A 25755-nucleotide genomic window follows, 5' to 3' on the forward strand; every position below is an offset into this window, starting at 1 on the left:
ACCAGTTCTTTCCAGACACTGCCAGCCATGAGGTCAGAACTGCCGTCTTTGGCCATTCACTGCCAGCCAGCGCTACCATTCCTTGGCAGAACAAGTCAAGGAGTCAGCTCGCTTGTTGACTGCTCCCTCCCACTTCACCTGCAACGTGCCTGAGATCTATCAGATGGATTATTTTTAAACACGGATTTTGCTCTCTTTGAGGTGTGCAGGAGGTACTGCACCAAACAGGAGGAGAACATCCACCTGCCTCAGCCTGCACCTGCCACCCAATTTTTGGGCATCATGACAGGTGGTATAAACCTATTATTCCCAGCATCTGGCTAGTTTGTCCTACCTGCCTACTCAAAGGAGTGGTTAACAGCATGTTAAAGCAAGTCTTCTGAAAACCCCTCAGATTTCAATCTGGCTGAACAGGAACAGGAACATTTCTCCATCCAGCCCAATATTGCGTGCTCGAGGGCTAGGCATTTCTTCAGGGTATAAGTCTGGTAAGATCTTCCATATTAACTGCAACATGATCCTCCCTAACTAGGGAGATGCCAGAGAAACAAACATATGCCCTTTCCACCAAAGTTTGACACTCCCCCCCCACTGCTCTTTCTTTTCATTTATTATTATTAATTTTTTGTTTCTTGGACCCCCATCCCTTCCACTACATATAAGTTGCCATATTCTTTTGTTATTTTTCTGCATACAATTTTTCTCATCCCCTATATGAAGTAGGCCACAGAGGTTTAGCAGAAGCCAATATTCCCTTACATTGTGCCCAAGCTTAACACATCCCCAAGGAACCCACAGCAAAACTGGAAATGTACTTCCCATGTGAACCTCTCCATACTCGTCTTCCCATTGACCCAAGGGGTTTCAGCTGTCTCCACCACCAATTGTCACCGGTCAACTCTATCCTGCAAAACCTCTGGCTTGAAAAACATGTGCCCAAAATAAACAGCCTTTCTTTTCCATTTTCACAGGCATGGTGGGGCTTAAAAGGGCATCAGCCATTCACTCATGCCTCCGTGAGTGCTGCCAACTTTAAAACCATTCTGGCCTTGTATCCAATGAGAACATGCTCAGAGGACGGCTGTGAGGCACCAGGAATCTTTCGGCTTTGGCCTCAAGCCTACATGAACTCAGCCTCCCTAGATTAGAAAGATGGGCCAACCATCTTCAAACACACAACAATAAACTCAGATAATGAAAAAGCTCAGCAATAACAAAGCTGAACTACAGCTCTTGGCCTTAGCTTTAATGAGGTATTCCTTGATTTTATTGTCAGGTATGCAATGATCAAAGAAGCAAATTGTTCCTTATCCTGAGAAGGCCTAAGGATCAGTTTGGAAGCGCCAGAGATGCTAACACAAGAACAGAGACATAATATTTTCAGTAATTTTTAAGCTACTGAGAGAAAACAATTGGGGTATTGGGGGAAAAAAACAGACAGGGAAACTTTAAGATGTTTTAATTTTTGCCTCAAATGAAACTATAAACTGTAGAATCCTAAGAAACCTCAGCTTTCTTAATTTGGTCAGTTTGCCAAAGCAGAAAACAGCCACAATGAAGGCAGAAATAGACCATCCACATGATCATAAAACAAAATTATGTCCTCTGAGGCCTAATGGAGAACAGATCCAAAGAGCTCCAAAATAAAGTATTATCAGCAGACAATCCCATAAGCAACCTTGGAGCAGAATCCTTGGAAGGGGGAAGAGTCTGAAATCAGATCAGTCTTCAGCCTGAGAGCTGAAATGTCCAGCTTGTCCTCTATTTACAGAAAATTTAGCACTCTGGAATTTGAGATAAAATGTATTACAAATTAATAAAAAACATATGGAAGGAATAAAGGATAGCAATCCAGAAGTACTTTGTGATATTCCACTATTTCACTATTCTAAAGAAATTTCATTGGTGGCTTTTTATTCTTGCCATCGTTTTTTACTTTTCCTGAAATTTTTTTTAAAAAGGTCTGGGGGGAAAATTTTCTCTTTTCTCAATTTTTTTCCAGTTTTCTTCTACCATTTGCACTTCTATACAAGAGAATAAATCTATTATCTTAGTTCTTGGAATAAGTCCAAGGTATTTTTTCCTCCCACACGTTTATCACTTGATTTGGTGAAGCATGCTAGAATTGCCCAGAAATTACCTCAAACTCTTTACTAAAGTAATGTTTGAAAGGCCGTGGGCAAACCATAGGCACCAACTGCTTAGGATTCTGCCATTGCAGAAAGGCAAGTAGTCCTTGACTTACAAGTCCAATTGGGACCCAAATTTCCAAATAAGTAAGGCGGTTGTTAAGTAAATCATGCCCAATTTTATGGCCATTTTTGCCATAACGGTTAAGCAAATCACTGCAATTGAGTAAATCATGTGGTGGTTAAGCAAATCCAGCTCTCCCCTCCCCCCCAATTGCTTTTCTGAAGCTGGCTGGAAAGATTGCAAGTGGAGATCACATGACCCCAGGACACTGCAACTATCATAAAAACATACCAGTTGCCAAGCACCTGAATTATTTTGATACACACGACTGTGGGGATTCTGTACAGGACTGGTTGCAAGTCCCTTTTTTCAATGCCATTGTAACTTTGAAAAGTTGCTAAATGAATGGTTGTAAGGGAAGGACTACCTATATCTGCTTACTTTAATAAAGGGATACTCTATATCCTTTTATTGACATGGGTGTCAAACTCATAGCGTCACTTTGCCGTCATGTGACGTATCACGTTTTTCCCCCTTCGTGGAGCTGGGGTGGGCAGGGCATGTGCGTGACGCATCTGGCCCGCGGGCTGCCAGTTTGACACTTGTGCTCTATGCCTTTCTGCAATGGAATGCAACATCCTAAGTAGTAGATGGCTATGTGGTCTCACCGACTTTCAAAGATCATTCTGATCTCCTAAGCAAATCAGGATAGGCTAGACAAGTTTATAAAATATCGGAAACCTTTTGTGGACTTTTTGCTGAAAAATGGATACAACTGAGTTAAAGACTTTTGAATTTGCCAATCGAAAAGGGCTGGATAGGGGAAGAAGTGATCTATGCAATATAACTTTAAGGGGGGAGTAATCTTATTTTTGTAAATGCTGTAAATATTATAAATTACTTCTTTAAATACCTTTTTATTTCTCTATAACTTTTTCTACATTTTTTCCTCTATATTCCTATCTTTTTTCTTTTAAACTCAGTTTGCACTATCTTTTATTGTTTAAAAAATACTTTTTAAAAAATTACCAAATTAAAAAAAAAAACCCTAGCCATAAAATTTAGTGAAGGTTGAGCCCTTATGAAATTCCATCCATTCTAGGAGGGAAATGAAGCATGTACAATACTAAATTAAGTCCTTAGTATGGAATTAATGATACTTAACCTTCGTCCTGCTTTTGTTCAGAGGAAATAATACTGCATGAAAAAAGCACTTTAAATCACCAGGAAACCACACAAAATACAAAAATGTGCATGGGGGAAAAGGGGCAGGTTTATACTGAGCTCAGAGAAATTTGTGTGTATGTGTGCACAAGAGAGAAATATTGCTTCAAAGTCAGCTCTCCTCCTGCTGACTATATATCTCTGTAGTTTTTTTAGCAGTGTGACCAAGTGGTTTGACCCTATCTTCTTTTGATAAGTTTTTTTTTTCCAACTTGCTACTCCAGTCTACATCTCTAGTTCTTTTCCATCAAAGGACTAACCCAGGTTGAATCTTCCTTTCGGATAGTAGCCAAGGTTAGTTAAGTGCTGCCATCTGCTGAGGTGATGTCTACACCCTTCAAAATAAAAGCAATGCAGTTCTATTTGCATGCATGGTGCACGCTTATTTATATTTAATTTCTAATTTCCAACCGGCCTCATGTGGGTCAGATAGGGACAACCAAAGGGCAGAATGTGGGCCAGGTCTGCCCTATAGTGACCAGGAGGTGCTTGGCTAGATGGCATCATCTTGAAAATAAACCTTCATCCACTGCCCTTTGGAGAGTTTACACTGTCCAGGCATTCTAGGAGATGCTGTCTTCAGGCATGCCTTATGGAGTCCAAGTAGGGAAAACTACCTTAATGGCTTGTGGGTGGTTTTGTATTTGGGACACGTTTTATTTGCAGCAAACAGCTGCTTCAAATGCATCTGGGTAGAGGAAATTTCTTAGATTTCTGTTCCTAGCAGCAATTGCCCCAAGGCTCCTCAAAAGAGGGAAGAAAAGCCAAACACGATTCATTTTCTATCTTCAAAACAGCCCCATATGGAGTCCCCTATCCTCTTAGAGGAGTAAAACAAGCTCAGCAGCATCAAAGGCTGCGATGACCTAGTTGAGATTTTAGCAGTTTTAACTTGCATGTCCTCAATTCCAGTTAACCCCTAGCCTGGAGATCCTCTGCATTTATGTATTTAAAAAAAAAAATATGGTAAACAAATCTCCATTCCACCCTAACCCACCCCCGGTCCTCAGCACTTCGCTGCTCTCGTTTTCAACCCTTGACCAATTCTGACCTATTAAAACCAGCTCTTCCTCGCCCCCACCCCCAAAGCCCCCACAGTACTGACCCGCTCCTATGCCAACAGGGCTGGAGCGTGGGGTTAATCAAGGCTAACGGCACCACTTAAAACCGTCCCAGTGTTTGCGGTGAGTCAGTGCCAAGGGAGAAGCTTTAAGTGCTGGTTATTTTTAGCCTCTGCCAGTAGCTGGAGAAAAGTTTGGGCTGCGGGCGAGGGCGCAGGTTGCAAAAATAAATAAATAAATAAATAAATAAACGAAAGGAAGAAAGAAAGGAAGGAAAAAAAAGCAAAAGAGCTCCGGTTCCCAGCTCTTCTTTGCCTCCAAATTCGGGTCAGCGCCTCACGTGTCCTCCTCTTCTAGCTCTCGTTGAACGAGTTGTCAGGAACAGGCAACGTGCTGGAGTCGAGCCAAAGCAGGGCGAGGAGACACCTGACTCGCGATTCACGTGGCTCGGCGGCGCAGGCCATTCCGATGGCAGGCGGGGGCTTTTTTTCGCCCGAATCGCTCGGGATGCAAAAGGAGGGAAGGAGGGGGGGGGTGGGGGGGAGAAGAGAAAAAGAGCCCAGGCGCGCCTCGGAGACTTACTTACACGTTTAATTACGGCTAGGAAGGAACCCAAAAATAACACGGAAGGTGGAATCCCGGAATTAAATTTGGGCCGGGGGGGGGGGAGTGTAATTCAGCAAAAGAGAAGGCGCTTTTGCATGCACTGACGGCTTGGTGATATTTTATGTAATCAATCAACTTGGTTAAAATGGGGTTGCCTCATTTTGTGGCTCTGTGTGTTGTGCAAACAGGGCCGACGTATGGCACAGCAGCTGCAGAGAACTGCACGATCCCAAGAAAAGAAACAGATGCTTCCCCACGTTGTAGGCAGATGCCACGGTGTACACATACACACGCTATTAATCGCTGTTCTATTGGCACCTTTATTGTTTCGCAAAATGGGCTCCTTAAAGGAGCAGTATCTTCCCTCCAAGAAGAATTCGGCTTATTTTAATGAAGACCGGAGAGGACCTGTGTGGTCCTGCCGTGTCCAAAGCAAACTTAATAGCTCCAGCTGCTTCCAGATGTTACAGAGGTGGAACTTTTTAATTTCAGTTGTCACCTCCCATTTTCCCCACTGTTTTTCAATTCAGCTAAACTACCGGTAAGAATCCAAAATAGTAGGACGAGTTCCTATATCAGTCTAAGCTATATATTGTAGCATGTGTTTGAAGTCCGAATGTAGTCATCTAAGTCTACAAGCCATGGTTTAACTTTTAACATATAAGTGAGGTAATTTGTTACTTGTATAGATTATGTTGCAATAAATGATATTTTCTAGCCAAGCTTGCCAAGTTAAATGGGATCCTACTTATATTTGGATGGGATACCACTAGGAAATTCCTCACTATACAATATACTGGGAAGTTGGGAAAAATATCTCAAAATGTTTTGAAAAGTATTTGGAAGAACCATTTCAGATGTCACACAAGCACACCTCTGAGTTTGTTACTCACTGAATCAGTCTATCTTCAGGCCTGAAAAAAATGCAGCTGCATTAAGAAATCTGAAACTTTTAAAGCAACTTTTGAATTAACACAGAAGCCTGAAAAAAGGTGAGCCACTTTAATAAGTAACAGAGTACTGACTATGTTGACACAAGGGCTGAAGCACTTCCAAATCATCTTCAAAGCTTGTGTGGCTCTATATTGGTGCCAAGAAAACTATTCATGTAATGATCAGGAGTCAAAACAAACTTGAGATAAACTCAACATTTCACTAAATTTTTATCCCATTATTTAATTATTAAAAACAATTCCCAAATCAGATTGTTGTTTAGCATTATTATTTAAATGATGCAACCAAAGATAGAGAAAGCAGGTAAATATTGATAGGCAGACAATCTGGAAAAAATAATATGTGAAGAAACCCAATGCACACAACGGGAATACAAGAAAGTGATAGCAACAGTGGACATTTTTACCATAAGTAATTCAAGGTGGTGAACATATACAAATATCTCTTCCTTCTCCTCTTTTTCCCCAAAACAACAACCGTATGAGGTGAGTTGGGCTGCTAAATCCAAAGTCAGCCAGCCAGCTTTCTTGCCTATGGCAGGACTAGAACTCACAGTTCTCCTGGTTTATAAGCCATTACCTTCACCACTACATCCAAGAGCAGGGGCTCTCCATACTTGGCAACTGTAAGACTTATGGACTTCAATTCCCAGAACTCCCCAGCCAGCATGGGTGGCTGAGGATTTCTGGGATTTGAAGTCCTAAAGTTGCCAAGTTTGGAAATCCCTGCCCAAGAGGCTTGGAGACTGCAACTTTTTGCTAGTTTACAATCTCGGCTATTAGCAGAGCAACCCATATCTAATTCTGAAAATGATATTTAAGTTGCATTCTTCTCTGCCCATTTCCTCCATGACCAAATATGATGAAAAATGCTTGTTGATTATAAAGATTGAGAACATGATATTCTTAGCCATCAAACCAGACTCCACTTCCCAGCATTCCATTAGAGCAGGGTTTCCCAAAGTAGTCAATATCAATTCCCAAGGTTGGATGGGATTATCTGTTGCTGTTTTTATGTTATTATTTGAGGTACTATTAATTAAAGTATTGTTTTCATACAATAACCGTTTGGGGGGAGGTATTGATAAACAATCCAAAACTTCATGAAAAGGTTGATGGGCTGAAAAATTTAAGGACTCCTGCATTAAATTAAAAATGAGTGTACTAATTCCATTCAGATCTGGTTCAATCAGGAAGACTATTTTTACTTCACAGCCCTGGTGGTGCAGTGATTAGAAGGCAGTATTGCAGGCAAACTCTGCCCACAGCCTGGAGTTTGATCCTGATCAGCTCAAGGTTGACTCAGCCTTCCACCCTTTCCGAAGTTGGTAAAATGAGGACCCAGATTGTTGCTTTAATCTGGGCTTTTGTTGTAGCCCGCCAGCGGCCTGCGTGGATCGTGGCTGATCCCGACAACGAAGAGGCTGGTGTGGGGTCACGCCAGCAGCCTGCACAGACGGCGCTCGCGTCGGACAGCGAGGAGGCTGAAGAGGATGTGGTGCCAGAGGCAGAGACTCAGCCAGGGCCTTCAGAACCTCCAGAGGCTCCTTCAAGTGGAGAGAGCGAAGTGGAGGAGCCTCTCCTCAATGCTCGAGCACGCAGGGCTGCCAAAAGGCAGGAGTGGCTACTCAGGAGGAGGTCTCCTCAAGAGTAAGGTTTGAGGATAATTGGCTACTCCCTTAGCCTATTTAAGTCATATGCAGTTAGTAATTTCTTGCTGGAAACAACGTGTAATTATTACAGAGCATTTTGGAGAATGAGTGTCTTATCGTATCTTGTTTTCTGGGCTGGTTGCCAACCTTTGCCGGACTTTTTTTATTCTTGGTACGTTATAACTTTGATAAGGACCGTTGGTGTGTGTCACAATCCTTGGGAATCCGGAGCTGGGGCAGAACAGCTTTAAATGTGTGTATGAGTGAATCCCAGTTATAAAATGGACTTGCCAAAAAATCTGCCAACTGACCCTATATGTCATACCAAGCCAGAACTAAGTAAAACACATTATGGTTTAATATGAGGTAGAAATGCCCTTTTCTTCTAATAAATATATGTTTACAGTTCAACACAAAGCAGGACTTATTTTTGCCCCATATTGAACTATAAATACAGGTGCCTTATGATGATTTGTTTAATGGCCAAAGTTACAGTAATGCTGAAAAAAAGTGACTTATAACCAGTACATTTATGACCGCCACAGCATCTCTGAAGTCAGATGATAAAAATTCAGAGCTTTGGCAACTGGTATATATTTATGGTGGTTGCAGCATCCCAGGGTGTGACATAACTGCCATTTACAATCTTCCAAGAGGGCTTCAGACAAGCAGTCAAATGGGGGGGGGGTGTCTGATTCACTTATAACTGCATGATTCACTTAACAACTGTGCCTAAAACAGGTCATAAAATCAGGCAAAATTACTTAATGACATTCCCTAGCAATGGAAGTTGCAATCCCAACTGTGGTAATAAATTGGGATTGCAACTTAAGACAACCTGTAATGGACACACTAGTGGTACCCCTGGCTGGTGGCATTGTCAGGGAAGGACTTGGACACAAAGCTCTCCATTGAAGCTGAATGAGCATCCATTCCCTGCTAAGGAGGGGTCTCTGTAAGACCATTTTGTCCAGAGTCTTAAAATGTAGAATTCCATGGCTGTTTGCAACTTGTCAAAGTGAATTGCTAGACACAAGGTCAGTATATCTGGTCAGTGAATCTTCACAGCTGTCAGCCATTCTAATTTCTACATTGACTCTTGTATATATATATATATATATATATATATATATATATATATATATATATATATATACACACACACACACACACACACACACACACACACACACTCATATATATATATATATATATGTTGCAGCTTTTTGTAGCAAATGGCCCTCTCTGCAGAAGCAATCCCCTTGCTGCATTGCTCTTCTCTCAGTTGCATGATTTTCAACTGTGTTGCATCTGCCTCATCTATCACCCACCATTACAGGATCTGTGCTGCTGATACTGCAGTTTGTTTGTATGCAGCAGTGTGGAAGAAGGCAGCAGTGGCAGCCAACGCGGATGATTTCCGAACCTCCAGCAAGCAAAGAATAGGTATGGCACCTTATGTGTTTCAGCAAGAAAAACAATTGCTGTTACAGGATACCCACAGAAATCAATCCTTGGCAACCTCCAGAACTGCCATGCCAAAGATAGCTGCTGTGCTCCTTTTTTCTGGTGACCTGAATTTACCTGATAAAGGCAAATTGAGCTGTGCTCTGAATTGCCTTTGAATCTAACAACAGCTGGGGGAGTCCTGCCTTATGTCAGAATGTAGGCCAAGAAGCTGCTGCTTTTTCCCTCCACCCACCTCTTTTTATTTTTTTCTTTTTTTTTTCTTTTTTTTTTGAAAAAGAGCAAATCTGATTTCCCTCCTCTCTCTGCAGATATGAGCGATGGCCCTATTTTGAGCTCATATCAGAATCACTTTGAAGCTGACCTTTGCATATGTTATTTCCTGGGCTCTAAAGACTGCAGTCCAACAGGAAAGAAAAATTACTCAAATTTTGCTTACTTAGCTGAATAACAGAAAACAGCAACCCCGGTCAATTTTTAATAGGGAAATTCCTGGTCCAAATTCAGAAACTATCTCCCACCCAAAATAACAAAAAAATATTTCATTGACGGAATGGGACAGGTGATATTTTTCGAGCCTCTGTACTCCTAGCATAACAATGTCACCACAGGATTGTCTGGTGGCAGACGAAATTAAAGAAAATCAAAAGGACCTGATAATAAGATGAGATTAAAAGCTTACTAAAAGGCAGGGAAAATCCTCCTTGTAATCTATCAAAATTCCTTTTCCAACTAAAAAGAACTGACAGTGTTGTCACCCAAATACCAAAGGCGAATGCATTTTTACTTTACCTTACTTGGAGCTAGGATAACACACACACGCACACACTCACTCTCTCCCTTGAAGAGAATAATTTCATTTTTTTCTCCTAGTATAGTTCTTATTTCTTCCTTTGCACCAAAGAGCCTTTAATGCAGATAGCTTTATTCTTCTCCATCTATCTCCTCTCCTATGTTCAACCCAAGTGCCACAAGCTTCCTCCCTACAGAAGAAATGGCTTGCCATCCAAACCTTCACAAATCCTACTTCTTCATTACCCAGTCATAAGAAGTCCCATGTAAAGCAATAAATCGAGAATAATGACTCTTCCGCACAATTAAGGAAGTAAAAAGGAGTTGGGGCCTTATATGAGAGAAAAACTCCCCCAAGCATGCAGCCAAGGCTTTGACATATAGAAGGCAGAAATATCAGGGCAGAAATCAGCACATCAAGTTTCGTCATCTGTCAGTTATAACCAACCACCTGGAACTAAGTCAGCCAAGAAAAATTGGTATTTGGCTGGCGCTGAGTCTTTCCCTTGCTCATCCCATTCCCTCTGTCTCTAATCTAATATAGAAAGATGTGACAATTAGGGAGGAGGTGACAATGTTCTCCTTGTAAGATGGGACCAAGACTATATACAAATGGTGCATGAGCCAAGAAGTGTGTCAGAAGACATCAACTCATTCAGATGTTTAATATGTCTATATCCTCCATCAGTGGAACAGGGATGGATGGCATAAAAGAGAGCAGCAGCTCAGCTTTTTTGGCTTTAAATAGGTTAAACAAATCAGAGAACATCCATGAGCTTGTCAGAACTATAGCCGCACTCCTAGAGTGCCTAGGAAATAAATGTGATATTAAAGAAACTTGTTTTCCTAACAGGGCCAGATATCCCTTCAGTAACATAGTTTAAATGAATCTAGGTTTCCAAAGATCCAGTGTTTGCAGTATTGTTTATGTATTTTACTCTAAAGGTCAGATTACAGTTCCAAACAAGAGCTATCCTTGTATCCAACCTTATTCTACAAAGTGCTGAGAAGTTGGAATACTTTAGAAAGAAAAGTTTGTGGAAATTTATTCCATACTATGTTTGAACCTCTAGCCTAGTTTGTACTGGCAGCCCTGACTAGTCGTGGATCTCCAGAATTGCAAGTATAAGGCTTTCCCAGGCCTACCTACAGAAGTCCCTACAGTCTTATGGCATGTGTAATATGTACGAACTGCTGCTACTATAGGACATCGTGGGAAAATCCATTCTCTAGCTTAGGCATATTTGAGCTTCTTTGAAATCTGAAGGCAGCAGAATCCAGTTTGCTCCTAGTGCGAGCAGAGAGGTCGTTCAGGTTCACTGGTAAAAAATCAACTAGGGAAAATGATGTAGGCAACAGTTTTCTGCAAGTATCTTTGAATCATTTTTTATTTGTTTTATTACATGATAGATTGCAAATAATCAAGTTGACTTTTGGTGGTTGGTTTTCAAAGAAGTTCAAGGTAAGAACTGGGACCAAATAGACTGTGGCCAAGAACTCATACTTGGGCAAGATTCCCAGCAGATTCTAATAGTGAACATTTTATTACCTATTATTATGCATAAATTGCTGTAAAAAAAAAAACCTGACAGATTATTCTAGTTCAGGAAGTAGGTTTTGTTGAGCTACAAACCCCAAACACTCTTATTAGTCAACTTTGCTCTTAGAGAAAGATAGAAAGAATTGAGCAGTAATATCTGGAAAAGTATACAGGTTGTTCTCAATTTATGACCACAATTGAGCCTGAAATTTCCGCTGCTAAGCAAGGGAGTTGTTAAGCGAGCTTTGCCCCACTTTGCGATCTTTTGGCCGCAGTCGTTAAGCAAATCACTGCAATTGTTAAGTGAATCGTGAGGTTGTTAAGCGAATCTAGCTTCCCCCATTGACTTTGCTTGTTGGAAGCCAGCTGGGAAAGTTACAAATGTGATCATGGGACCCCAGAACAGTGCATAAATATACTCCAGTTGCCAAGTGCCCGAATTTTGATCATGTGACCATGGGGATGCTACAACGGTTATAAAAAATAGCCATAAATCTTTTTTTCCCCCATTTCCGTAGTAACTTCAACCAATAGTTGTAAGTTGGGAGCAATCTGTACGTTCCCCCCCCCCCCATTGCTGTTCTAAGTGAAACAGTCTTGTACCTGTAAATTAAATGTAGCCTTGCATTTCCAGTTGCTCCACCGACCTCACTGCTTCTAAATTAAGCTCTGAAGATATCACCTTTTCATACAACACAGCACTGTACACCTGTCAAGTGCTGTTTACACATGAGTCCAAACCAGAAAGAACAAAAAAGAGGAATGGGCTTATTCTCTCCTTTCTTCCCTTCCCTTCAGCTTCTCTAACACTCCAGCAAAGCTTTTTCTGATGATCAAATGCTACCAAGGCCCAAAACATTTCCTGCAAAGGTAAGCCACAAGCTGCTTTGCTGAATCAAAGAAACTCCACACAGGTGTCAGGCCTCTGCCCAATCGGGGCTGGATTGCCATATCTTGCCTGCTGCAATGCATTATAGCTTTGATCTCAGTCTCTCTGGCACCTGTGTAAGTTTTGTTGACGCCTTCAGTCAGCAAAGTAGGTCAAAGTCACCCACAATGGGAGAAAGGGCAGGATGAGATGGCAGGGATCTAAGTTGGGGAAGAAAAGAGTACTTTTGATATGCAAAACCAGCTCTCTGTAAGAGTCCAGTGGGAATAAGAAACTTACGCAACCTTACACACTGTTGTTTACTTGAGAGAAGTGAGCATCAGGCTCACTTGACAAGGCTCTACAACAAAGCGTATTGTCTAATAAACAAAAAGCAACTCTTTTCCGATTTATAAAACTTATTTGCTCTTCTGTGCTTGTTTGTCCAGAATTGGTGCTAACTCACTATAGGTACACAGGCAGTCCTTGACTTAACAACCATAATTGAGTCCAAAATTTCTGTGGTGCTCAGAGATTTGTTAAGTGAGTTTTGCCCCATTTTACAACTTTTCTTGCCACAGTTGTTAAATGAATCACTGCACTTAACTAAATTAGTAACATGGTTGCTAAGTGAATCTGGCTTCCCCATTGACTTTGCTTATCAAAAGGTGATCATATCACCTCGGGCACTGCAACCATCATAAATATAATGAGATTTGACTGAGATCAAAGCTATAATCTGAATTTTGATCAGGTGACCATGGGGATGCTGTAACAGTTGCAAGTGTGAAAAACTGTCAAAAGTCATCACCTTTTTTGGTGATGTTGTTAACTTTGAATGGTCACTAAACAAACTGTTGTAAGTCAAGGACTACCTGTACAACTAATCACAAGCCTGGCTTGGATTCATATCTATATCTAAGGCAGAGCTTCCTTTCTTTCCCTCGAAGTTTCTCTCCCTCCCTTTTCAGGCTGTCATCATGCCTCAACTTTGTGCAGGTGGAGTTTGTCAATTTAGTTACAAATCTGAACTCTGCATGTTCCCCAAGTGATGCTATTGATCACAGGCAACCTGTATTTGGGGTTGCCATTCTTGTATAAGCATTGACCCCCATTTTATATTTGGGGAAAATGTCAGGTCTACCTTTTTTTTAAAAAAAATCTGCTGATATGCCCATAGTGCCTTAAAATCCTTCTCATTTGAATCCAGTGAAGCTGCCAGAGCAGGATTCTGGGCTCGAAGACCGGAAACCAACAGAATGGCCCAAAGGATCTTCAAATCCAGTTGTGTTGACTTTTTGCCTATAAAAATGGCACAAATGTACATTGCCATCTAAAGAGACATGGCAACGAGACAGCTGGGTGATCAATACCACAGCACGGAAGGGCAAAGCAAACTGTTGTAACATTAACGTCACTTAACAAGTGCCAGAAAAATATACATAAAACAAATAAAGAAGTGAGCTCCAACTTTTTTCTGTAGAGAACAATTATGAAATACGGCAATCTCTTAGTTTTGAGGTTGCCTTATTGTTTTATGTATATTTTTGCTGGCACTTTTTAACCTTCTCCTTTTGTCCCCTTTCCTTTCTTCCATTTCTGTTAGTTTGTATTTTATTGTTTTGTTGATTTTTAACAAAGCTCTGTGAAAAAACCCTTAATAGTACCAACTAATTCCTGATCCATAAATGGCATGCCTGTTGGCATGATTTATTTCATTTCATCACTCAACTTCTTGTTATCTTTTGTGTGCCCCCACCTCACCCCACCCCACCCTGATCAAGAAAATGGGCTGCGGACTAATCAACGTAATATAGTTATGTAATCAGTGCTGATGTTTTCAAATTATTAGATAAACCCCATAAAGGATTAGCTTTCTCAGAGCATAAGAAAGTCTATATTCTTTTATACAAACTAATTCTGTGGGTCTGTGCTCTTCCTCTAAAGCAGAAAAGGTTCCTCCTCCTGATACTCTATCTATCACAATAGCAGCATTGGGTGAACATGCAGACCCCAGTCTCATTCCCTTTTCAACTCCTCTAGTGATATCCCTGTTCTGATTCCCACTCCCCAAGATCCTAAGGGCTGGGACTAGCCTTGAAAAGCAAGAGAGTTGCATGAGTTACATCTGCTCTTCTCTTTCATTGGCGTGAGAGCCATGGTGGTGCAGTGGTTAGAATGCTGTATTGTAGGCCAATTCACTGCTCACTGCCAGGAGTTCGATTCTGTCCGGCTCAAGGTTGACTCAGCCTTCCATCTTTCTTTGGGTAAAATGAAGATTTGGATTGTTGGGGACAATATGCTGACTCTGTAAACCGCTTAAGAAAGGGCTGTATAGCACTCTGAAGCAATATATAAGTCTAAGTGCTATTGCTACACTTCTGCTGTCTGCTAAGTATTTGGTTTAGCAGAGCCCAAGAGGTCACCGTAAATTAGGCACTGGCCTTGCTTAAGGGAAGGCAAAAAGAAAAGGAGGAATTCTTCTTGGGAATGATCATTTTGTATAGATTATAGAAAATGTACAAATCCCTAATTGACTGCCCTTATTTTCCAACAATCCCTTCGGGGAAAAATCCGTTTATATACTTCTAACAATATGAAGCTGGAGCTGCAGCCAACACTTTCCCTGGGAATAATTCTGTGTGTGTGTGTGTGTGTGTGTGTGTGTGTGTGTGTGTGTGTGTGTGTCTTTAGCAATAGCACTTAGACTTATATACCACTTCATAGTGCTTTTGCAGCCCTCTCTAAGCGGTTTACAGAGTCAGCATATTGCCCCTAACAATCTGGGTCCTCATTTTATTGACCTCGGAAGGATGGAAGGCTAAGTCAACCTTGAGCCTGGTGAGATTTGAACTGCCGAACTGCAGCTAGCAGTCAGCTGAAGTAGCCTGCAGGGCTGCACTCTAACCACTGCCCCACCTCGGCTCTTTGCATCTCATGTAACAGGGATTGAAATGGTTTACAGGTATCAAGATTCTCTCTTCTACATAACCATGAAATATGCTGGGACTCCGTCTATTACTTCCTACCAACTGCAGTATCAGCTTCAGCAGTAAAATTAATTGCTGAGAAAAATTATCAATGCTCTTGACTGCCCAAATTCTGTAATTTACACAGAAGTCTAACAGTACATGCAAACCGAAGAGGGGGGGAAGAAGCATTTGGTATTTGTGGACGTATGTACTGTGATGTGATTTGTAGAACCACGAACTGAACGCACAGTGCATTTACTTCATTGTACTGAGACTATAGAGCTCTGAGAGAACGTGTTATTTTGAGCATGCAGAGGGGTCAAGGATCTGCAGGGAAAGGACAAAGCACTAGTTAATTTTCTCCTTAAGAGGAAAGCTGTCCATGAAAACCACTGATTGTTAGAAATTGAATGGATTCTGGAAAAACAGGAGGAGATTCCTGGTTTGTATACCCAAAATAAAACAGCCTATGGAAGAAAATGTTGAACAATATCAAAAGCAGAAAACAATGTTTTGAACACACCTAGGCTCCACGGACAGTTTCTACTGAAAACACAGAGAACTCTTTGAAATGAACGGGGATATATGTATTGGCACAATAGGATATTCTGTGCCAACGTTTTGGTGCAAAAGATATTGGGGCCAGAAAGCTAGAAATATTTCTTTGGCACCTGGAAACAGCAACACCAGCATATGAATAATATACTGTAGTTTATATAACATTATGGTTCTAATTGATTACTCTTTTAAACGAAACTTTCTTGTTAAAAGGAAAAGTCTCTTAAGGCTATAGATAACAGTCTTGACAGTAACGGTGAGTAGAAAGAATAGTTTAATGAAACACAGGTTTACTTTAACAGTTGCAATGGCTTCTGGCTAGCAAAAGGCCGCATTTCACCATTCTATGGCTGAAAATATGTGCAGCTACTATATTCTCCAGACTTGTAGCCTGGAACCAAAAACATATTTTGAAGCATAACTCAGATACCATCTCTCTCCAAATATTTACAGCCCAAACTCCATCCACTGAGATCAAATACCCATGAAAGGATTAACATTATTTTAAATATATATTTACAGAATATACCTTATTCAGGTAGTGCTTGACTTACAACCATTCGCTTAAAACCGAAAAAAGTGACTTATGACCATTTTTCACACTTACAATCATGCAGCATCCCATAGTCACGTGATCAAAATTCAGATGCTGGGCAATTAGTTCAAATGTATAAAGGTTGGGGGGGGGAGGGGGTCATGTGATCACCTTTTGCAACCTTCTGACAAGCAAAGTCAATGGGGAAACCAGATTCACTTAACAATTGTGTTACTAACTTAACAACTGCAGTGATTCACTTAAAAATTGTGGCAAGAAAGGTTGTAAAATGGGGCAAAATTGACTTAACATCTGTCTCACTTAGCAACAGAAATTTTGAACTCAACTGTGGTCGTAAGTCAAGGATTACCTGTATAAGGCATTGTTCTGTATCTTAAATATCTGCGATTGCAACAGTGTAGAGCCAGCATAAAGAACAGGAAAAATGCTTTTAATTCCGGAATTTACAGAATGTTATAAACCCAGGATAAGCAAATGCCAACCTAAAGGAACAATCTGGTCCTAGATCCAGCCATTATTATGTGTTCAGCCCAAAAACACACCTAGGGGAATTTAAGAGGGAGGCAAGAATTCTAGAATACACAGGCTTATTCATTTCCATATTCTACTCCCGTTGTGTCTCCTTCCAAGGAAAGGAGAATCAAGCTTTGAAAAGTTCATCTTCAGCGAGAACCAAAGGGAAGAGAAAGATTTGATTCTTTGCCTTTGAAATCCAATTTAAATCTGTTTGCAAACCGGTCTATTTGCCAACCACTGCCATCGCAGTGTTTCTGTGTCTCTCACTTCCGAGTCTGTTGTACCTCTTAAAGTGGGAATTAATTTTGAGGGCATCTTCATAGGACAGGCCATTTTCCAGCAGTACTAATATACACGATGCTACACTAAGCACAGCATCCTTTGACACTTTGGCCAGCTTTGAAAGCCCACAGCGCCTATCCACTCCTGTGGGAGAAAAGGTGGCAACAACAATTCCTTTTACAATCGTTACAAGTTTTCCTTTTTCACTCGATGTGTCAGGCAGTTCTCTAGGTTTGCCATATACGTGCAGAAAAAGCAGGGGCAAACAACATCATTTACCCAGTGTTCCCAAAGACAACCCAGAGCATAGTCCTAAGATTCCTGCAAGTTAGATGGGGGTGCTGAACTAAGCAAGAGTTGAAGCAGCAAAAGATGACACTTGAAGCCAAACTACCTGCTAAGTCCCATCTGAAAGCCGCTTCTAGAGCACTGGAAACAGCCCGCCTTTTCTACTTTTTGTCCTCGCAAGCACCTTTTTCTTATTTATTATTTATATCCCATCTTTATTATTTTAACATAAACAACTCAAGGCAGTGCATATATCTAATCCTCCTTCCTTCTCCTATTTTCCCAACAACAACAATCATGATAGATGAGTTGGACTGAGAGAGAGTGACAGGCCCAAGGTTACCCAGCTGGCTTTTATGGCTCTGGTAAGAGCCTCACAATCTCACAATCTCCCAGTTTCTAGCCCAATACCTTAACCACTAGAGCAAACTGGCTCTCTTCTGAAGCTCAACCCCATAGCTAGTAAGGGTGAAGCCCAAAACTGGGGCACGGAGCATGGAAGGCCATATGTTTCTCCAACAAGAAAACAAAGCAGAGGAGAAACCTGCTGGAATCCACATTCCACCAGATGGGGAAGCACACGAGCGAGTGAAAAGAATTCCTTCCCAAAGCTGCAGACAACCAAAGTTTTTTGTTCCCCAAAAATATCAGCAGCTGCTTTGGAGCCAGTGCTATGCTTGACAACAAAGATGGGGAAAACCCTTGTACAGAAGACATACAGTTTTGTCCTTCGGGCACTGTGTGATTATTCCTGTATTACTTGAACAAGTACAGGTAATCCTTGACTTACCACCACAATGACCCCAAAAATTTCCATTGCTAAGCAAGACAGTTAAGTGAATTACGTCCCATTTTACAATCTTTTTTTTTTTGCCACAGCGAATCACTGCAGTTGTTAAGTGAATTTGGTTTCCCGTCACCTTTGCTTGTCGGAAGCCAGCTGGGAAGGTTACAAATGGAGATCACATGACCCCAGGACAGTGCAACTGTCATAAATACATGCCAGTGGTCAAGCGTCATAATTTAGATCATGTGACCATAAGGGTGCTGCAACGATCATAAATTTGAAAAAGAATCATAAGTCACCTTTTCACCTTTTTCAGCATTGTTGTAACTTCAAATGGGCATTAAGTGAATGGTTGTAAGTTGAGGACTACCTGCAAAGTGTATAGGCCCATGACATGCTTCTATTCATGCAGAAATCAACAGGCAATGCGCATTTTCCAAACATGAAAATGCTTGTTTTGCTTGCTATTTCCTATCCCTAGTGTAGATTTTTAGAGAATGTCACTGTCAAAAATATAGATGGATGCCTTATCCTAGTCTTACATCTATCAAGACACAAACTTGCAACGTTACCCAATCCAAAATTTGTACCTAGTTCTCAATTCTGTTCAATTCTTGACCTATCATATCAAACACTGCTATCTTTGACATGCTTGGCATGTTTATCCACACGTTAACCTCACGTTACCATATCATACTTGAATTATAAAATATCCACCTAGTGACTGCATTATTTAGAAGGCCAGCAGACAGTTGAGTAGTTTGAATTCAGCGTGCTCTGCCAACACAGCCATCATAAATGCCACAGGAACTAGTATGTATAAAAGAATTTCAACTGCCTAAGCTGCCTGAGAAGGTTTGGACTCATCAAAGGATCACCTGCTCCCAGCTGGAATCTCCATTGCAGATTCTTTTCTGGCAACAGAGTGGCTTTCTAGATCCTGTGGACTGCTCCCTCCATCCCATTAGCCAGGATGACTAAGGTTTTCAATTCCAACACAAGGTATCTGGCTAAGGAATACTGCCACAGAGGCCGGGAATTCTTTATACAGAATTAGTTACCATATCCCAAATCTTTGCTTATCTGGGCCAAAGATGTCTATTCTGAGAAACATCCTCCTAAATAACCTACAGAAAACTGCAGCCCTTCCCCAAGGTATGAAAAACATATGAAGAACGGTTGCAGGAACTAGGTATGGCTGGTCGAGTGAAAAGAAGGACTAAGAGTGACATGATACAGTATTCCAGTATCTGAGGGGCTGCCAGAAAGAAGAGGGAGTCAATCTATTTTCCAAAGCAGCAGACGTTAAGATAAGGAACAAAGGATGGAAGGAGAGAAGCAACCTGGAATTAAGGAGAAACTTCCTAAGAGTGAGAACAATTAACCAGTAGAACAACTTGCCTTCAGAAGTTGTGGGTGCTCCAACACTGAAGGTTTTCAAGAAGAGACTTGATAGCCACTTGTCTGAAATCGTATAGGGCAGGGGTGTCAAACTCAAGGCCCAGGGGACAGATCCGGCCTGCAGGCTGCTTAGATGTGGCCCACAGGGCCACCCTGGAAAAAGCGAAAGACTGGCCCATAGTGCCTTTGCCACTGAAAATGGAGCTCGGGAGGGCTGCATATGGCCCTCCCGAGCTCTGTTTTCTCTGGCAGAGGGTTGCAGGAGGCCATCGCAGCCGAAAATAGAGCTCAGGAGCCCGATTAGCTGGCAAAGTGCTTGGGCTACCACAGGACCCCCGACATGAGTAACGTCAAACTGGCCACATCCACCCCAGCCCCCCCCCCAAGGTCAACCACAGCCCTGATGCAGCCCTCAATGAAATCGAGTTTGACATCCCTGGTATAGGGTCTCCTGCTTGAGCAAGGGGTTGGACTAAAAGACCTCCAAGGTTCCTTCCAGCTCTATTCTGATTGAAGGTATATGGCCTTGCACTGAATTGTGGTCATTCCCCAGGACTGCCTGGAATGGTGGTAAAATGGGAGTTCTGTTGACTGTATGAGGGAACAACTTAATCCTTCCAAGTCCTATCTGACCATAAACATCTCCTACAACTTTCTTTTTTGGCTCAGCAGAAGGCTGTCTCATACCTAAGCCAGCCAGGGAGGAAAGGAATCTGAGGAGTAAACTCTGAACTTCCCCTGAGCTATAGATGGAAGTATCTGCCTTGAATAACCCCCGTCCTTATAAATAGAATCCACCAAAGACTGTTTTGGTAAGTAAAACATTCCTGACCTGTTCTGCCAGCCTTCAAAAGATTGCTCCTGGCCCGAGGGCAGTTGTAGCTATGTTTGGCCTCCTCTTTCTCAGTGAATCACTTTGTGATTAACTGGAGGAATTCTCGGGCACGTGCAAGTGCCAGGCTTGTGTTGTCAGAGGACTGCACTCAGGATTAGTTGGTATAGAAACATATTTTCAGCCCACACCTATGCCCCGAAGATGATCTTTCAAATACAAAAGCTGACCCACCTCAAGAAAAGGGAAGCCTGGCACCCATTCAGTTTCTAGTGATGACTGCCACTCTTGCAAAATTCCTATTTGAGAACAGGGTCATTCCCAAACGAATCAATATTGAATGACAGCCTTCCAACAAAAAACACACTAACAAATGTGATCTGTCTGAGATGTCACTACATTGGTACCTCGGTACTCATCGTGAATTGGTTCCGGGAGGTGCGATAAGCACTTAAAACGATGTGTGTCGAACAATTTTTTCCCATAAGGAATAATGTAATGAGTCACAAGACAGCCGACACCAACAAGTTCTAGCTTGAGTACCAAACAAACAATGAGTACCGGGCAAAATTTTCATGTCAAAATGTGTTGCGCACCAAATTTATGAGTTTCAAAACAGTTGATTACCAAGGTATCACTGTACCCGGCAAAGGATTTGAGTCCCACGTCAATGTGAAACCAGAAATTTTCATAAATGGACCCCTGGAATATCCAAGAGCTTAAAGAGGCTACATATAGTAGCAGGGCAGAACAAATAACTGGAAAAAATAAAATTTCTGGATCTTAGGAATAAAGGATTGTGTCACACTATTTGGCTGCGTTCATACATCATGCCAAACCATGGCTTCCTTAACTGTGCTACTTAATCACCAAGTGGTTGGGAAGTTCACACACTTAAATCAAAACCAAACAAACCAAAGTATGGCTTAGCGCAGTGTACAAACTGGGTCACTCAGTGAAATCTCTTGCTCAATATTGTCAGCTCAGCACACAATTACTGTTGCAGGGAACTCCAAACCTTCTGAGAACAATTTTTTTCCCAACCCTCCCTGGAGGTGGAAAAAATTGGCCGCTAAAGCTTCCGCCAGTAAAAGTGGTGCTCTACCATGAACACAGCCTCAAACAATTGTCCTTTGTAGTGGATCAACTAAGATACAAGACAGAACACTGCAGATGTCAAATCTCCTCTGAGAAGCAGTCTGAGTCCTCACATCTGTCCCTACCTCATGTTTTGGGGCAGCAGCTTGACAATTCCTATTGCCAGCATCTCTCTCTATAGGGACACCTTGCATTTGAGAGAGACAAGGTTCTTCCAAACAGTACTTTAGCCAATGTATACAATCAAGGTTGGGGAGTTAGAAGATGGGGCACTAGTAAGTCACTGCATTCTAATGCTTTAAAGATTTCCCCATATGGAACTGCAAAAGCATCTTTAAGATATATGAAGCAGCTTCAATTCAACTCCCAGAATCCCCCAGCAAAAGCATGCTGGATGGAGAATTCTGCGAAGTGAAGTCCACATATATTAAAGTTGCCAAGAAACACTGATCCAAAGGAGAGAGAAATACAGATTTGCATCATATTGTGAAAAGAGAGCAGAGCTTAGAACATCTACCCCACTTCTCCTGCACATTTCAAAACTTTACAGCAAATTTAAGAAACCCAGCAAGGAAGACATCCTTACATGGAAGTTACTGCAATCTAGGTTTGCATGCCATCTACATTAAACCAACAGATACACATACGAGGAACAAAAATTAAGTGAAAATAGAATATTTTATTTTTTGGAATAACATGCCATATCTCCAGCAGCAAAAGATAAACGCCACCAGCATGAAACACCACATATATTTAATCTGAATCTACCAACGTTTATATCTATAGTGTCCTGCTTCTGAAAAGTTAGCACCCAAGTCGCTTTGCAGATCAATGGAGCTATGGCTCCTTTAAAATCTTGCTTAAATCACCCTCTTGCTGCAGAAATGTAATCAAAATCTATTTTCAGTGCAGTAAGGACCAAAAGCCTGGTTTTTTTTTTTTTTTTTAAATCAGCAGAATATCTGCCCAGGCATTTCTTTCTCCCTTTTCTTTTTTTCTCCGTGCTGGCTGGGGAATTCTGGGAATTGAAGTCCACCCATCTTCAAGTTGCCAGGGTTGAGACACACTGTTTTGGATGGTTTGGACTACAATTCTCATGATGTCTGCACTCCTCTTATGGGGAGTTAGAATCTGCACCTGCTGCAGGGCATCAGACCATTTAACTCTGATATATCAAAAAAAAAAAAAAAAGGGGGGGGGGGGTTGGGCTAGCCCAGCAACCTAGTTTATCTGCAAACAGTGGCTTTCCTTGCCTCAATGCTTTCCCGGTTTTGTTTTTGACTATTGACTGCAAACTCTTCTCCTACATTCCACAACGGTCAAATCGCACTGACTGACCCCACCTAACCTCTCCCGCATCCATACAAAAGAAGGCTGTAGGGAGCCTTTCTTTCCCCCCCTCCTACCCCCCTCACCCCCACCCCCATTCTTCTAGAAGAAGCCGCTTTCCAGAACCATCCATCAAACATCGCTTGGGTTTGTTTACCGAGAAAGCACAAATTGCAGCGGCACCCATGTGACCCCCGTTTCATTGTACACAAATTAAAGCGATTTGGAACAGCGATTCTCGGGGGCCTCCCTTCCTTCCCCTCCCCACCCCAGAGTCCCTGTCCCTCGCCCAGTCCTAGTAGTGAAAGATCCGCAGTCTCCAAGAATTTGCATTGCACCAATAAAGTCCCCTCTTTCTTTCTTTGTATTGCATACGTCCCCAATCGGCTGTTTGTAGCTCCTTTTCCTCTTCCACAACCATTTCAGTATCAACAAAAAACTGTTTTTCCCACCACCACCCCGGACTCCTCTTCTCCCTTCGCTTTTGCTGTGGATTCCCAACCCAACCCCCCCCCCTTTTTTTTGAACCCGTTTCCAAAGACGTTGGCGACCCAAGAAAGGCTAACAATCTAAAGCAGGATGCCAAAGAAGGCATTTCCCCGGTGGCTGTTGTGTTTTGTTTTGTTTTGTTTTTTAAAGGAAAATGAATTAAAACCCCAGATTTAGGCGCTCCTTCCGGTGTAGTGAGCTACAGTATAGTGGGCAAGCTAAGGAGTGGGAAACGTAAAAGAAAAGAAAAAAAGAAAAAAAAAAAAACCCGCCCGTGATGGCATGAAAATACAAAACCCCATTCAACATCGTAGCGAGCTTCTTGGCTACTTCATTTCCTCTCTTCTCGACCTCCCTAGGTTCGTGCCCATCAGCCCACTTGCAATCCGGAGGGGAGGGATGGAAGGGGTGGGAAGGAGAATTTAAAAAATTGCAGCAGAAAACAAGAGGCTTACCGGAATTGTTATCCATGCTGGGTCTCTCTCTCTCTCTTTTCCGACGTCCCCCCGTTATTAGCGCAAACCTGGTTCTCGGGTTGCCCAAATATATATATATATAAAAAAAATAAAATAAAAAGAGGGGAGATAAGGAATCGCCTCGAGGAAGGCAATGAAGAGTTGCGCGTTGGGTTCGCTTGCTCGCTTTCGTAGGGAAGAAGCGCTGGGCTCTCCCAAATCGAGCAAATAATAATAATAATAATAAATAACTAGAAAGGGGGCGATGGGTAGCAAGCCGGCTGTGCGCGACGAGGGAATCCTCCCCAACGTCCCCCCTCTTCTCCTGTGTGTGTGTGTGTGTGTGTGTGTGTGTGTGTGTGAGATAGATAGAGAGAGAGAGAGAGAGAAGAGCGCGCGCGCGTGCTTGCCGACTCCTGAGCCACCGCGCTCTGCAAAATGGTTTGTGCTTCCAGGAGGCAGCAGTCGTGTCCTCGACTGCGACTTCCACGTGCTTTCTGAAGCAAGGCTCGGCAAGAGGCTGGAGCCGAGCCTTCCCCCCTCCCCACCTCCTTCCCCAACCCAGTTCCCTGAATTCGAGGCTATGTGGGTGAGCGTTCCTGCTGGGGTTGGGTTCTCTCTCTCTCTCTCTCTCTTTTTTGCTTATTCAACTCCCCAGATGAATCGCTCGCTCTTGTTTTCCAGCCAAGGCGAAGAGCGGGGGAGTTAGGTTTCTGGCGTACCTCAGCGGCTGGCTCATGTGTAGCCTGCATGTGACAGAATCAAAGGCTTGCCCCACTGACACACATTCGGGCAGCCCAAGCGATGACATCAGCTCCGCGGCTTTGCACATGGGCAGGAGGCGGGGCGGGAGGAGGGACGCGGCGGATCTTGGGATAGATTAGGGGGAAAAGATGGGGAAGAAATTCGCACATACGTACCGGCCCGACGCTGGGCCAGGTCGGACGTTGTCGAACAGCTAAAAGGCTCGAGGGTTTGGTTTTGTTTTTTTTGCCAGCGTAGAAAATGGAACCGGGTGAAGCAAGGCGCTCCGAGCCAAGGAGAAGAAAACGGGCAGAGGTGAGGCGCACTGCTTTGCGACTTCTGCTAAGTGTGTGTAAGGGGCGCTGCAAAAAATAAATAAATAAAAAAAGCAGAAATGCGCCTTTTTTATTACAATCAAGAAACTGCCATCAGTAAACAGCCCAACCAAAGTATCCTTAATCGCCCCCACCTTCACACAGACAGGCAAGACACCAGAATATAATCTGACAGCAAACAGCACTCTTTACTAGTCCTGATGGTGTTACCTAGTTAAGGTAATGAAACCTCTGCAAGAAAACAAGCAACCTCAGAGCAAGAGCGCTTAGATTTATATACCGCTTCGCAGTGCTTTGCAGCCCTCTCCTCAGCAGTTTACAAAGTCAGCCTCTTGCCCCCAACAATCTGGGTCCTCATTTGACCCACTTCGGAAGGATGGAAAGCTGAATCAACCTTGAGCCTGGTGAGATTCGAACTGCCAAATTGCAGGTAGCCGGCAGTCAGCAGAAGTAGCCTGCAGTACTGCATTATAACCATTATGCCACCGTGGCTCTCAGAGTGCACCAAGGACCCCTGAGCTACAAATGTTCTCCTTTATTGGTCTTTGATTACCTCATAAAGAGCTTTTGGGTTTGCCCCCTTCCTCAGCCCCTTTGGGTGCAGGGTGGCGTAGCTTTCTACAGCAGTTTTTTGTAAACCACCCCGTCTTATGAGAGTTGACAGGCATACAAGTTTAATAAATTGTTACTTTATTGTGGTTGGTTGCACAGTCGGCCAGATGTTAAGACTCGATTTGGCATTTTTATCAACTGATCG

General features: G+C 42.5%; 1 protein-coding gene across 1 annotated transcript in view; it reads right to left on the bottom strand.

The window, feature by feature from the left end:
• LOC139312834 (nuclear receptor subfamily 1 group D member 2-like) overlaps positions 1-24003 on the bottom strand; it is a 40298-nt gene extending 16295 nt beyond the window's left edge. Inside the window, exon 1 of the mRNA XM_070937964.1 lies at positions 23920-24003. Within this exon, the coding sequence (XP_070794065.1) occupies positions 23920-23935 (16 nt within the window). The 5' untranslated portion in view covers positions 23936-24003. The remainder of the gene's footprint in view (positions 1-23919) is intronic.
• Between the last annotated feature and the right edge of the window lie 1752 nt (positions 24004-25755).

This window comes from Pituophis catenifer, unplaced genomic scaffold (assembly GCF_029215685.1).
Source record: "Pituophis catenifer annectens isolate HBS135680 unplaced genomic scaffold, rPitCat1.0.hap2 SCAF_2, whole genome shotgun sequence".
Classification (NCBI taxonomy): Eukaryota; Metazoa; Chordata; class Lepidosauria; order Squamata; family Colubridae; genus Pituophis; species Pituophis catenifer.